Source organism: Sapajus apella, unplaced genomic scaffold, assembly GCF_009761245.1.
Source record: "Sapajus apella isolate SASKATOON/1434 unplaced genomic scaffold, GSC_monkey_1.0 scaffold136, whole genome shotgun sequence".
NCBI lineage: Eukaryota > Metazoa > Chordata > Mammalia > Primates > Cebidae > Sapajus > Sapajus apella.
The window spans coordinates 1,920,244-1,931,975 of record NW_022437076.1 but is presented as its reverse complement, the minus strand read 5'-3'; the positions used below and the strand labels follow the sequence as shown (position 1 = coordinate 1,931,975).

Genomic DNA, 11,732 nt, shown 5'->3' with positions numbered 1-11,732 from the left:
TTTTTTTTTTTTTTTTTTTTTTTTTTGGGACGGAGTTTCGCTCTTGTTACCCAGGCTGGAGTGCAATGGCGCGATCTCAGCTCACCGCAACCTCCGCCTCTTGGGTTCAGGCAATTCTCCTGCCTCAGCCTCCTGAGTAGCTGGGATTACAGGCACGCACCACCATGCCCAGCTAATTTTTTTTTTTTTTTGTATTTTTAGTAGAGACGGGGTTTCACCGTGTTGACCAGGATGGTCTCGATCTCTTGACCTCGTGATCCACCCGCCTCGGCCTCCCAAAGTGCTGGGATTACAGGCTTGAGCCACCGCGCCCGGCAGCATACAGCTCTTAATTAACAGGACAGAGCCTTCCCCAGCTGGCCTCCAGCTCTGAAGTCTGAGTTCACCACCGTGGCCGTTCTCTGCCATTTCTGGAATACTTACTCTATTGCTGTTAAAGGGACAACACTACACTGGGAAAGTTTACTTAAAACAGCAGTTGAAGCCAGGCGCAGTGGCTCATGCCTGTAATCCCAGCACTTTGGGAGGCCGAGGCGGGCAGATTACAAGGTCAAGAGATGGAGACCATCCTGGCCAACAGGTTGAAACTCTTGTCTCTACTAAAAATACCAAAAATTAACTGGGCATGGTGGCGCGTGCCTGCAGTCCCAGCTACTTGGGAGGCTGAGGAAGGAGGATCACTTGAGGCAGAGGATGCAGTGAGCCATGATTGCGCCACTGCACTCCAACCTGGCTACAGAACGAGACTGTCTCAAAAACCAAAAAAACAATAAGCAGTTGAGCAGGCCGGGTGCTCACGCCTGAGTAATCCCTGTACTTTGGGAGGCTGAGGCAGGTGGCTCACAAGGTCAAGAGTTTCAGACCAGCCTGGGCAACATGGTGAAACCCCCTCTCTACTAAAGATACAAAGAATAGCTGGGCATGCTATCGGGTGCTTGTAATCCCAGCTACTCGGGATGCTGAGGCAGGAGATTCGGTTGAACCTGGGAGGTAGAGGTTGTAGTGAGCCGAGTTTTTGACACTGCACTCCAGCCTGGGCAAAAGAGTGAGACTGTCTCACAAAAAAAAAAAAAAAAGCGCTTGAAGGCTGGGTACAGTGGCTCACACCTGTAATCCCAGCACTTCAGGAGGCCGAGGCAGGCAGATCATTTGAGGTTGGGAGTTCAAGACCAGCCTGACCAACATGGAGAAACCCCGTCTCTACTAAAAATACAAAAATAAAATTAGCTGGGTATGGTGGCACATGCCTATAATCCCAGCTACTTGAGAGGCTGATGCAGGAGAATCGCTTGAACCCAGAAGGTGGAGATTGTGGTAAGCCGAGATGGCACCATTACACTCCAGCCTGGGCAACAAGAACAAAACTTCATCGCAAAAAAAAAAAAAGCAGTTGAATAGGTCGGGCATGGTGGTTTATGCTTGCGATCCTCAGCACTTTGGGAGGCTGAGGCGGGCAGATCATAAGGTCAGGAGTTTGAGACTAGCCTGGCCAGCATGGTGAAACCCCGTCTCTACTAAAAATACAAAAATTAGCCGGGCATGGTGGTGCATGCCTGTAGTCCCAGCTAATTGGGAGGCTGAGGCAGGAGAATCACTTGAACTCGGGCAGCCGGGGTTGAAGTGAGCTGAGATTGTGCCACTGTACTCCAGCCTGGGCAACACAGCGAGACTTCATCTCAAAAAAAATAACAGTAGAATAAAGGAGGAGACAGAAGGTTTCCAATTGATGACGAATATATTCAGCTGTAAACATGAAGATGAGATAGGCTTTTTTGAGGGAGAGCTTGAGCGTGGAATTTTAGAAAGTGCCTGGTCATGGAGCAGCTGTGTTCCAGGATCTGCCGTAATGCTAAGGACACACAGGAGACCCCGAGAGCCAAGTCCATGCCTTCAGAGTTCACGCACCAGGTGATGTGCTGAGTAGGAAGCGGAAACCTGCAATATAACGAAATCGAGTAATACTGTATAAAATGCTTCGGAAGCAGAAAGATGAGGTCCAGGCTGGCTTTGACAGAGGCCGCTCCCTGGTGAAGGAGGGTGTTCCAGGCAGCAAAAACTGCAAGAGCAAAGGTCCAGAGGCTTGAGAGAGGCACCAAGGTGGAGTGGGTCTGGGGAAGTGGTGTGAGATGAAGGGCGGGGGTGGTCAGGCTCCTGAGCCCCTTGAAAGCCCTATTTGGGGACTTAAACTTAATTCTGGAGGCAATGAAGACTCCTTAAAGGTTTTTAAACAGCGCTCTGGCACATGCCTGTGGTCCCATCTGGTCAGAAGGCCGAGGGGGGAGGATTGCTTGAAGCCGAGGCATTTGAAGCTACAGTGAGTTACGACTGTGCCACTGCATTCAGCCTGGCCAACAAAGCAAGACCCTGTCAATCCATCGATTAATAGATAGATAGATAGGATTCAACAGAGTGAGACCCTGCGGGTTGATAGCTAGCTAGCTAGATATTCAAGGCCCTGTCAAATGATAGATAAGATAGTGTGTGACATCCTGTCTATAGATTGATTGATTGATTGATCCCGTCAGGCTTTATTACTCTGGGTTCATTCAAGAAAGGGAATTGTCCACCAAGAGGAGGAAACCCAGAAATAGCAGCTGTCCTGCTCCCCCGACCACACATGCACCCCAACTCCAAGGCAGGACTCAGCTGGTAGTCTCCAGGAGGGCAGGGCCTCAGGACCAAGCTGGCCTTAGAAACTGCTCCAATAGTTGCTTGGGAAGGCTGGGTTACGGGTCAGAGACTAGTCTTTGATCAACTTCAGTTACCTAGAGGAGGAAAGCATTTTGTCTCCAGGGGCTGTAAGACCTCTTTCACACCCCTCAGGGAAGCTGGCTGGTGAAGAGCAGGTGGGAGGTCTCAGTGGACTGAGAGCAAATCATGATGGCCAGCGTGCACAGGGAGCTCACTTTGCATTTTATGTATTTGATCTCATGGTGTCATCTCAGCACCCCTGTGCGGCAGCTCCTGCTCTTCCCTCCAATTGCAGGCGAGAAAGCTGAGGCCTGAGAGGGGTTCATCTGGTGGGAAGAGCACATGCCCTGCGGTCATGCTGGCTGGCTCTGAATCCCCGCTCCACCACTTTGTAGCTTGTGACTTTGGGAAAGGTGCTTCTCTTCAAAGCTAAGCCTCAGTTTCCCCACCTGTAAAGAGAGCATGCTATAGCTAGGCACAGTGGCCCAGGCCTTATAATCCCCACACTTTGGGAGGCTGAGGTGGGAAGATCATTTGAGGCCTGCAGTTCAAGACAGGCATGGTGTCATGCACCTGTAGTCCTGGTTACATCTCTAAGCATTTCCTAAATGCTTCCTTCCCTTTCCTGAGGTAGACTGCTAGTAAGCAGGGCAGCCAGAGTCAAGCTCAGGTCGGTCAGCTTCAGAATCTCAAACCTCAGCTGCTTTGATCCACTGCTGCTTTTGCTCAAGAAAAAAGCAAAGCTTTGAAATGGAGTATTTCTGAGTCACAATTTGATCCATAAAAATGTGAGCTAGACAGAGGGTCCTGGCGAAGCCTGATGAGGGCCGGCACCCCTTTGGTTCCGTTGGGCACCGCCCTGCCTGCTGCCACGCTCCCTCCAGCTCTGGCCGAGGGCTCTGTGGCTGCTAGTAGATGCCGGAGTTAGGGGCTCCAGCAAGCTCCTGTGGGCTCATTTCTGCTTTTTTTTTTTTAATTGCATTTTAGGTTTTGGGGTACATGTGAAGACCATGCAAGATTGTTGCATCATTTCTGCTCTTATGCCCTCCCATTCTTCCTCTTCATCCCCCTGCCCCCACAGTGAGAAGAAACGCAAGCCTGCATGGACAGACCGCATCCTGTGGAGGCTGAAGCGGCAGCCCCAGGCTGGCCCCCACACCCCCAGACTGCCGGCCCCAGACTTCTCCCTGTCTCAGAGGAGCTATGGCAGCTACATGACGTACACCATCAGTGACCATAAGCCTGTCGCAGGCACTTTTGACTTGGAGGTGAACTTCTGGACTGCCCTGATACTTGCCAGAGGAATCGCTGTGCTGGGCCCCATCCCCAGCCCTCCATCCCTGCATTCTAATGTCAGCCAGTCCCCCAGGGAGGCCTGTGGAGGCCATGATTGCCTTTCCCCCAGGTCAGATATCCCAGCTCTTCTTAGGAGCCGTTGATGGCTCTGTCTGTCAAAAACGTGTTCAAACCCTTTGTGAAAAGGTTTCCATTTCCTTTGGGTATTCTCCCTTGGGGCTAATGAGTTCCATTACGCTTATTACCCACTATGGGAAGTAGGCCTTCTTTTATTGGTCCTGAATCTATCTGGATCAAGTTGCAAAGGGAGCTCCCTCCATCCCTGCGTCCTTGTGTCTTGCCGTCTGAACAAGGCAGCGCTGGCCTCCTTCAGGCTGCTGCTGTCGCTCAGCCTTCACATTTTCATACTGGCTTACTGGCTTTATATGTATGTGTGTGTGTGTGTGTGTACACACACACACACACACACACACACACACAAACACACACGTACGTCTCGTTCTGTCACCCAGGCTGGAGTGCAGTGGTGCCATCACAGCTCACTGCAGCCTGGAACTCCTGGGCTCAAGTGACTGATCCTTCCACCTCAGCCTCCCTAGGGGCAGGGACTACAGGCGCATGCTACCATGTCTAAGTTTTGTATTACTTACAGACGCAGGGTTTCACCATGTTGCCCAGGCTAGTCTTGAACTCCTGGGCTCAAGCGATCCTCCTACCTTGGCCTCCCAAAATGTTGGGATTCTGGGTGTGAGCCACCGTGCCCAGCCTGTGTTAGTTTCTCTCGTGTTCCTGCACGTTCACAGCTGTTTTCACCACAGCATCCCCCAGGTGGGGCTTTGGGTCAGATACTCTAGCGGCCTGAGAGCAGCTGCCTGCCGCTTCCTTAAGCCTCTCAACCGCGCCTCTGCCCTCCCCAATTCCTACCCCTCAGTGCTGGGCCCTGTGACTCCCTGACAGGCCCAGCCACCCCGGTGACTGGTGTTTGGCCAGCCAAGGTCAGTTGGAGCAGCCCATCGGAGTTCTGTGCCCACCCCCCTGGGTGCCCCACCCTCCCCGCTGTGTTGGAAGGGCAGGGAGGGACACTTGGCCTCTGAGGAGGGCATGCTGCTGCGGACTGAACCCTTCTACCCGTGTCTAGCTGAAGCCATTGCTGTCTGCTCCACTGATCGTTCTGATGCCAGAGGACCTGTGGACCCTGGAGAACGACCTGATGGTCAGCTACTCCTCAACCTCAGACTTCCCCAGGAGCCCGTGGGACTGGATCGGACTGTACAAGGTGAGGTTCATCCTTCCCGAGGGCTCCTGGGAGCTGGGCAGACTCTGAGGAACCCGCCCTTGTCCATCCCAGGGGTTCTTCTGCATGGAAGAGCAGTGAAGGGCTGCGGGGAGGCATCCGGTACAACAGCCGGACAGCAGCGAGACTGTCTCCTCCTTAGGACTTGCCTTAGGTCCCATGTCCTCCCTGACCACTGATCGCACGACTTCCCCCACAGGTGGGGCTGCGTGACATTCATGACTACGTGTCCTACATCTGGGTGGGGGACAACCAGGTCTCCTTCAGCGACAACCTGAACCAGGTATGTCACCGCAGGCGGGCTGGCCTCAGCACTTCTGTGCCATGGGAGGAACAGAGCTGGATAGCTTGTCACTCAGAGCTGGGTGGCGCCCAGGGCCTGGAGCTGACCCCAGTCCTGTCCATCCTCCCTCCAGGTTTACATTGACATCAGCAACATCCCTGCAACAGAAGAAGAGTTTCTCCTCTGTTACTACAGCAACAACCTGCATTCTGTGGCGGGGATAAGCAGACCCTTCCAGGTAAGGGATGTTGGGAAGGGCAGGGGAGGGGAGGGGCTTGAGCCGGTCGTTGGTTCCCTGAGGCCCAGGCCTGGGAAGCAGCCTGCGCTTGAGGAGCCGCTCCGGTGGGAGAATGGGCTGACGGGAAGCAGGAGGAAGACCCGCTCTCCCACTTCCGCCACCTGCTTTATCTCACAGATCCCGCTTTTCTCCCTGAGGGAGGACCCACTGGGTGAAGCACAGCCACAGATCTGAGCCAGGTGGGAGTGGATCCCAGGCGGAGGCCAGAGCTGGCAGCTAGCTCTGCCTTGCCACTGCAGGAGGGCTGGGGGCCCAGCCTGGCCCCCGAAGAGACAGCCAAGCGTCGCCCACCTCCTCCTCCCACAGTGAGCTCTGGGCAGGCTCCTTTGCTCTCTCCACTACTGATCTCTAGAATTAGCCACTTAAATACAGGTTTTTATTGCTGAGATGTGAGTGAGACCAGCTAGTTGTCCACAGTATAGACCTGGGGACAGTTCTGATCTCATTTCTGGATTCCTACCCCCTCTGCTAGTCTGGCCCAAGTAGTCCTGCCAGGCACATGCCCCATTTGGCACAGGTCTGCATTCTTGTCGTGTCATCCTGGGCCTCGGGCTGTCTGGGAGGGGGATGCTCACATTTGTACAGGCTGCATAGACTGGCGACAGCAGTGCTGCATTCCACGAGTCCTCCTGTCCCCAGGAGGAGTGAACAGAGGGTCTGGGATTCCTGCTTTCACCAAAAGCGGTATGACTCAGTGGGCAGGATGGAGGGGCCCCTGCAGCCAGGCTCCTGCGCCATGGCTGTCAGCGGGCTGATGAGGGCCCTTCAGCCAGCAGTGTTCCTCCCTACCCACTACATGGAGGCTCACCCAGGGACTTCCAGAGCCTGAACAGAGAGAACTGGGAAGGATCCAGGTTTGATTCTGCAGGTAGCTCGAGTCCCGTGCCTCCAGCCTACCCTCTGAGGAAGGAAGGGGTGACGGGTGGTCAGGAGCTGTGGCCACAGACTTTTCCTGGGTGGTGCTTGTCAGGTCAAGTGCATCTGCCTCACGCTTGTCAAGAGTCACTGACGACAGTCCTCTGGACCCCCCAGGACCTCGAAGTGGGGGCAGGCAGAAGGGAGAGCCAGCTCAAGACGTGTGGGAGGGTCTGGCCCCAGGGGTCTGCAGAGAGCATTCTCCAGGGGCTTTGTTCCCACCTCCACCACTTGCCTCCTGACATGGTCTTTCGGCAGCCCTCTTCCCAGAGAAGATGCCTCTGGGAGCCTGTGAGTGCCCGTCCTGCCGTCCCGTGTCCCTAGGCTGAGGCCCACTGCACTTTCTCTGTGCTGCAAGCCATGTGTATCCAGAACCGTCCCCTGGCTTCCTGCAGGCCATGGCTGGCTGTTTTGTGACTGTTACATTGTGCAGGGGGAATTAGAAGTGTGGCTTTTACACTTGTGTGTGACTCATGATTGGGGGTTTGGGGCTCATGGCTGGACTCCAGGGACAGGGCCCTGTGGACCCAAGCTAGGCTTGTGTCTGAGATTTGCAGATGCCACGACAATGTGGCTAGGATGGGGCTCTAGCATGGGGAGCGCTGGGGTCCTGGCCCAGGTGGGGCTTGCCGCCTCTGCGGAGTAGAGGAACTCCTGGTTCATCCCTCCTAGCCCGCTGCTGCTCATGCCCCAGTCATGAGCCTTCTTCCTGGTTAACCAGTCCAGACTGTTACCATCTCTTTCTGCCCCACTTCTCCCCAGACCCTTGCTGAGTCTTCCCCCACAGTGACCTGTCCCTGCCACCCACACACACTTGGGGACCTCCAGAGCTGTCACTGGCCCACCTGTTCCTCTTGCACGTACAGCTGTCGTGAGTGTCGCCACATAGCACCCTTCACCTAGCAGACGGGAAAGCCAGAGCTGGCGGGGGTGGATCTCCTCACAGTTACAGGCTCCTGCGGTTTCCTGCAGGACCAGAAACACAGGCATGGGCCTGAGCCCACGGCAGAGGGGCCTCAGTTATCTGTGAAGTACAGGTGATGCACCTGTTGGCAAGGTTACTTCGGGAGAGCAGCTTCGGAAAGCATATCACACTATACCCGCCTCCCCATTCGGTCAGTGCCACCCCAGCCTTGACCCCAGGGACCCCCACCTGCTCCCCTGCCCCGTTGTGAACTGGAGTCCCCACGCCCTGCCTCCTGTTTCAGCCCCTCCTGGTGTACTGTGGGAGGGGTGAGCCCAGCAGTGGTTGAGAGGCAGAAGGGGGAAGGGGAGTGCTCTCCGTCCTCTGGGCCTGGTCAGGATATGGCCGCTCTGGGTCCACCCGACCTGCTGGGTGGAAACAGGAAATATGTGAGACTCGGTGTGCGCTGGGTCTGCGCCTGGCTCCGAGGCTGATAAGGGCCATTGTGTGGCCACTGGGGATGAGCCTGCCCGGGATGGATGTGCTTCCCGGAGGAAGGAAGGAAGGAAGGAGGGCTTGCTCGCCTTTCCGGGGCGGGAGAAGCTGTGGGAGAGAAGGGTGCAGGGGGAGGCCCCTGCCTCTGGGGCTGTCGGGGCCAGGACAGGCCCGAGGGACCCAGCCCTGCCAGTGCCAGCCTCTCTCTGGAAAGGCCCATTTCCCCTCTCCACTTCCCTGTTCCTACTTCCTATAAGGAACGGCTGGAGACGAGGGCTCAGTCTCAAGCCAGGAAAGTGTCAGTTGTGATTTAGCAACAATAAAAATAGAAGAGCAGGAACATCAGGGGTAGGGGGCTCCTGTGGGTGCTGCTGAAACGCAGGGGATGCCGAGGGCTAGAGGTTACCCACACCCAGGAACCCAAGAACGAATCTTACAAGCATCTGAGGCACAGGACTTCCTCACAGCGGAACAACCCCTCTGCCCAGCATGACCAGCCCCCAGCCCATCGCACTCATGGTGGGGCTCGCCTGCTGTGGGAGGCAGCCCCACTGCGGGATGTGAGGAAGGGCAGTGCCCAACGAGGGGTCTTGAAGGCTTAGGGGAGGAAAGGCCTGCTTTGGGGAGTGGCCCCTCTGCTCTCTAGCTGGTACTGGAGAGTGGGCAGGAGGAGGGGCAGCCAGAGAGCTGCTGCAGGATGCGGGAAGGGGAAAGGCATCCTACCCTTTGACCTGGAGCCCAGGGTCCCCCATGGGTGGCTGCATGGGCTCCTCTGGTTACCTGGGACAACAGGCATTTCCTCCATCCCAGCCCCTCCTCTTCCTGCTCCAACCATCCGGGCCAAGAGGCCTCCAATCAGACCTGGACGGCTCCAGCTGTGTACTGAGGCGCTGGACCAGCCACATCCCCTGGGGCTGCAGTCGAAGCAGAACCAAGTGGCCATCCCGGCATAAGACAGATTCCTGGCTCCTGGAGCGGGCAGAGCCAGCAAGGGGGCAGGCGGCTTTTGCTCACAGGCCCCAGTGCCCAGCGCAGGCTATCCGAGGGCAGAATGGCGCTGCAAGTGGAGCTGATACCCACCGGGGAGATCATCCGTGTGGTTCATCCCCACAGGCCCTGCAAGCTTGTAAGCTGGGGTGCTCTGGGCTGGGCGGGGGGGTGGTAGCGTCTCCCCAGGGCCCGGCAGCCCCTCTCAAGCAAAGCCCTCCGGCAAGAGGTAAGCAGCGGGGAGGGGCCGAACAGACAGGGTGAGTGGAAGAGTCAGGATGGAAGGACCACGGGCACCAGGATTTTTGGAAGTGGAGGTCTGGGCTTGACCCTTCTCCAGCTCCCTGAACCTCGGTGGGCACAACTGTGAATGCTGGGCACAAAGGCAAGTGAGGGCCGCTGTGAGGTCGCAGGAGGAAGGCGTGGAAAGCTCCAGGCACGCGGTACTGGCTCGGTGCATGCCCCGCTCTGCTCTGGTCCACGGAGCTGGGGTCGCGCAGGACTCAGCGCAGGGGGACGGTGTGGGAGGTGGGCGGGTGGAAACAGGGACAGCGGGCCCTGCAGTGAAGGGGCTGGAGAGGCAAAGTGCCGGGAGGACGGAGAACGCCAGGCGCCCCCACGGCTTCAGCAGTGCGGCGGGGGTGGGGCGCGCGTGTTCGCCGTGACCGGACGCGCCTGCCCGGAGCTGCCCGAGGCGGGGGCCGCTGGCACCGAGGCTTTGCGGAAGGCGGCCGGGCCGGGCCGGGGCGGGGCCGGAGGGCGCGCGGCCCTGCCCGGGATGACGACAGGCCGCGGCCCGGCCCTGGCGGGCCCTGGGCGGGGAGAGCGCGCCCAGGCCGCGAATTCCGAGCCCACCACGCTGCCCAGCCCGGGCCCCGCCCGCGCCGGAAGAGCCGAGCCGGTGGGTACTCGGGGCGCGGGGACGGCGCGCGCGGGACCCGAGAGGCCTCCGCCGCCAGGCGGGCCTGGGGTCCGGGCCGGGAGCGAAGCGGAGGTCACTGCCGCGATCGCTGGGGCGGAACGGCCGCGTGGACCCGGGCGGGGTCCCGGGACCCGGAAGCGCCGGCGCAGCCGGGTGAAGACTTAGCGCGCCTGCGGGAGCGGGAAGCCGGGAAGAGCGGCCGGGGTGGCGGGACCCAGGACTGGGCGCCCTTCGGGCCTCGCCCGCAGCCCGGCCCTGCCTCTGGTTCCGGAGGAGCCGCCTGAACACCGCCCCTTCCCGTCCTCCGCCCCTGGGGCCCCGCGCTCCTAGAGAGTGGCGGGAGGGGACTGGCCACCGCGCCCGCGGCTCCTCTCGCCCCTGCCTCCCGCGCACCCGAGCCCGCCACGCCGGGGCCCTGAGATTCATTCATTCATCCAGGCGGCCAGGAAGGGGTCACCCAGCTCCGCCCGGTTCCTGGCTCCGCGGAGGGGGTGGCAGCAGCCTCCTGGGAGGGACCCACCAGGAAACAGTCGATTCCTGCTGGGTGCGATAAGGAGGCGCCGCGCGTCGGGGAGAATCAGGAAGGGACTCTGGAGGAGGCGATACCTAGGAGTGTCCGGGGCTGAGGGCGCCGCAGGTGCAGGCCCAGGCTCTGACGCTCGGGCAGGTTGCAGGTAGTGGGTGGGAGGGATGGATGGGGAGAGAAGGGACTGAGAGGGCCGCCTGTCACACCGGAATGCAGGAGCAGTGGGGTAAACCGAGGACAGCGTCGGGGGGGGGGTCTCGGGAGTTCATGGCAGCGTCCTGACCACAAGCAGTGGCTGTGAATCGTGGGCCTGGGACATGGAGGGCGCCCTGTAAACCTTCACTCTATGAACAGGGGATGTTGATGTGATTTGTATTGCCCGAGGGGAAATGGATTGGTAGTAGGAAGGCAAGGAGGTCAGTTAGGAGGCTGCCGTCTCTGCCAGGAAACAGGCAGTGATGGAGCTGAGGCGTTCGCGGGGCGTGGCCACTTGGTGTGGGGAGTGGAGAGCATGCCTGTTAACCCAGGCGGTGATGACCAGCTGAAAGTGCTGCCCTTCTCTCTACAAGGACATTGAACAGGGAGTACAGGTTAGGGGTCAGGAGCCCTGTTTCCTTTTTTTTTTTTTTTTTTACAGAGTCTCGCTCTGTTGCCCAGGCGCGAGTGCAGTGGCACGATCTCGTCTCGCTGCAACCTCTGCCTCCTAGGTTCAAGCGATTCTCCTGTCTCAGCCTCGCAAGCAGCTGGGATTACAAGCATTCACCACCACAGCCCACTAATTTTTTGTGTTTTTAGTTGAGACGGGGTTTCACTGTGTTGGCCAGGTGAGTCTTGAACTCCTGAACTCAAGTGATCCTTCCACGTCAGCTTCCCAAAGTGCTGGGATGTCAGACATGAGCCACCTCGCCTGGGTCGTTTACTTTTTTTTCCCCCTACAAATTTATGTTAAGGTGTTATGGGTTTATTGCTTTTTTTTTTTTTAAATAAAGACGGGGTTTCACCATGTTGGTCAGGCTGGTCTTGAACTCCCGACCTCAGGTGATCCACCCGCCTTGGCCTCCAAAGTGCTTGGATTACAGGCGTGAGCCACCACGCCCGGCTTTTTTTTTTTTTTTTTTTTT

General features: G+C 57.8%; 2 protein-coding genes across 6 annotated transcripts in view; both read left to right on the top strand.

The window, feature by feature from the left end:
- Positions 1 to 7,236, top strand: part of INPP5K (inositol polyphosphate-5-phosphatase K) — a 23,000-nt gene extending 15,764 nt beyond the window's left edge. For 2 of the 4 annotated variants that reach the window (XM_032263493.1, XM_032263491.1), the window contains 5 exons: positions 3,773 to 3,959; positions 5,126 to 5,263; positions 5,481 to 5,564; positions 5,698 to 5,802; positions 5,980 to 7,236. In XM_032263493.1, the coding sequence (XP_032119384.1) occupies positions 3,773 to 3,959; positions 5,126 to 5,263; positions 5,481 to 5,564; positions 5,698 to 5,802; positions 5,980 to 6,036 (571 nt within the window). In that variant the 3' untranslated portion in view covers positions 6,037 to 7,236. The remainder of the gene's footprint in view (positions 1 to 3,772; positions 3,960 to 5,125; positions 5,264 to 5,480; positions 5,565 to 5,697; positions 5,803 to 5,979) is intronic. The other 2 variants (XM_032263492.1, XM_032263494.1) reach the window with 1 other exon arrangement.
- Positions 7,237 to 9,019: 1,783 nt separating this feature from the next.
- MYO1C (myosin IC) overlaps positions 9,020 to 11,732 on the top strand; it is a 28,160-nt gene continuing 25,447 nt past the window's right edge. Inside the window, exon 1 of one of the 2 annotated variants that reach the window (XM_032263487.1) lies at positions 9,020 to 9,302. In XM_032263487.1, the coding sequence (XP_032119378.1) occupies positions 9,228 to 9,302 (75 nt within the window). In that variant the 5' untranslated portion in view covers positions 9,020 to 9,227. Of the gene's footprint in view, positions 9,303 to 9,932; positions 10,065 to 11,732 lie in introns of those variants that run through there. The other variant, XM_032263486.1, reaches the window with a different exon arrangement.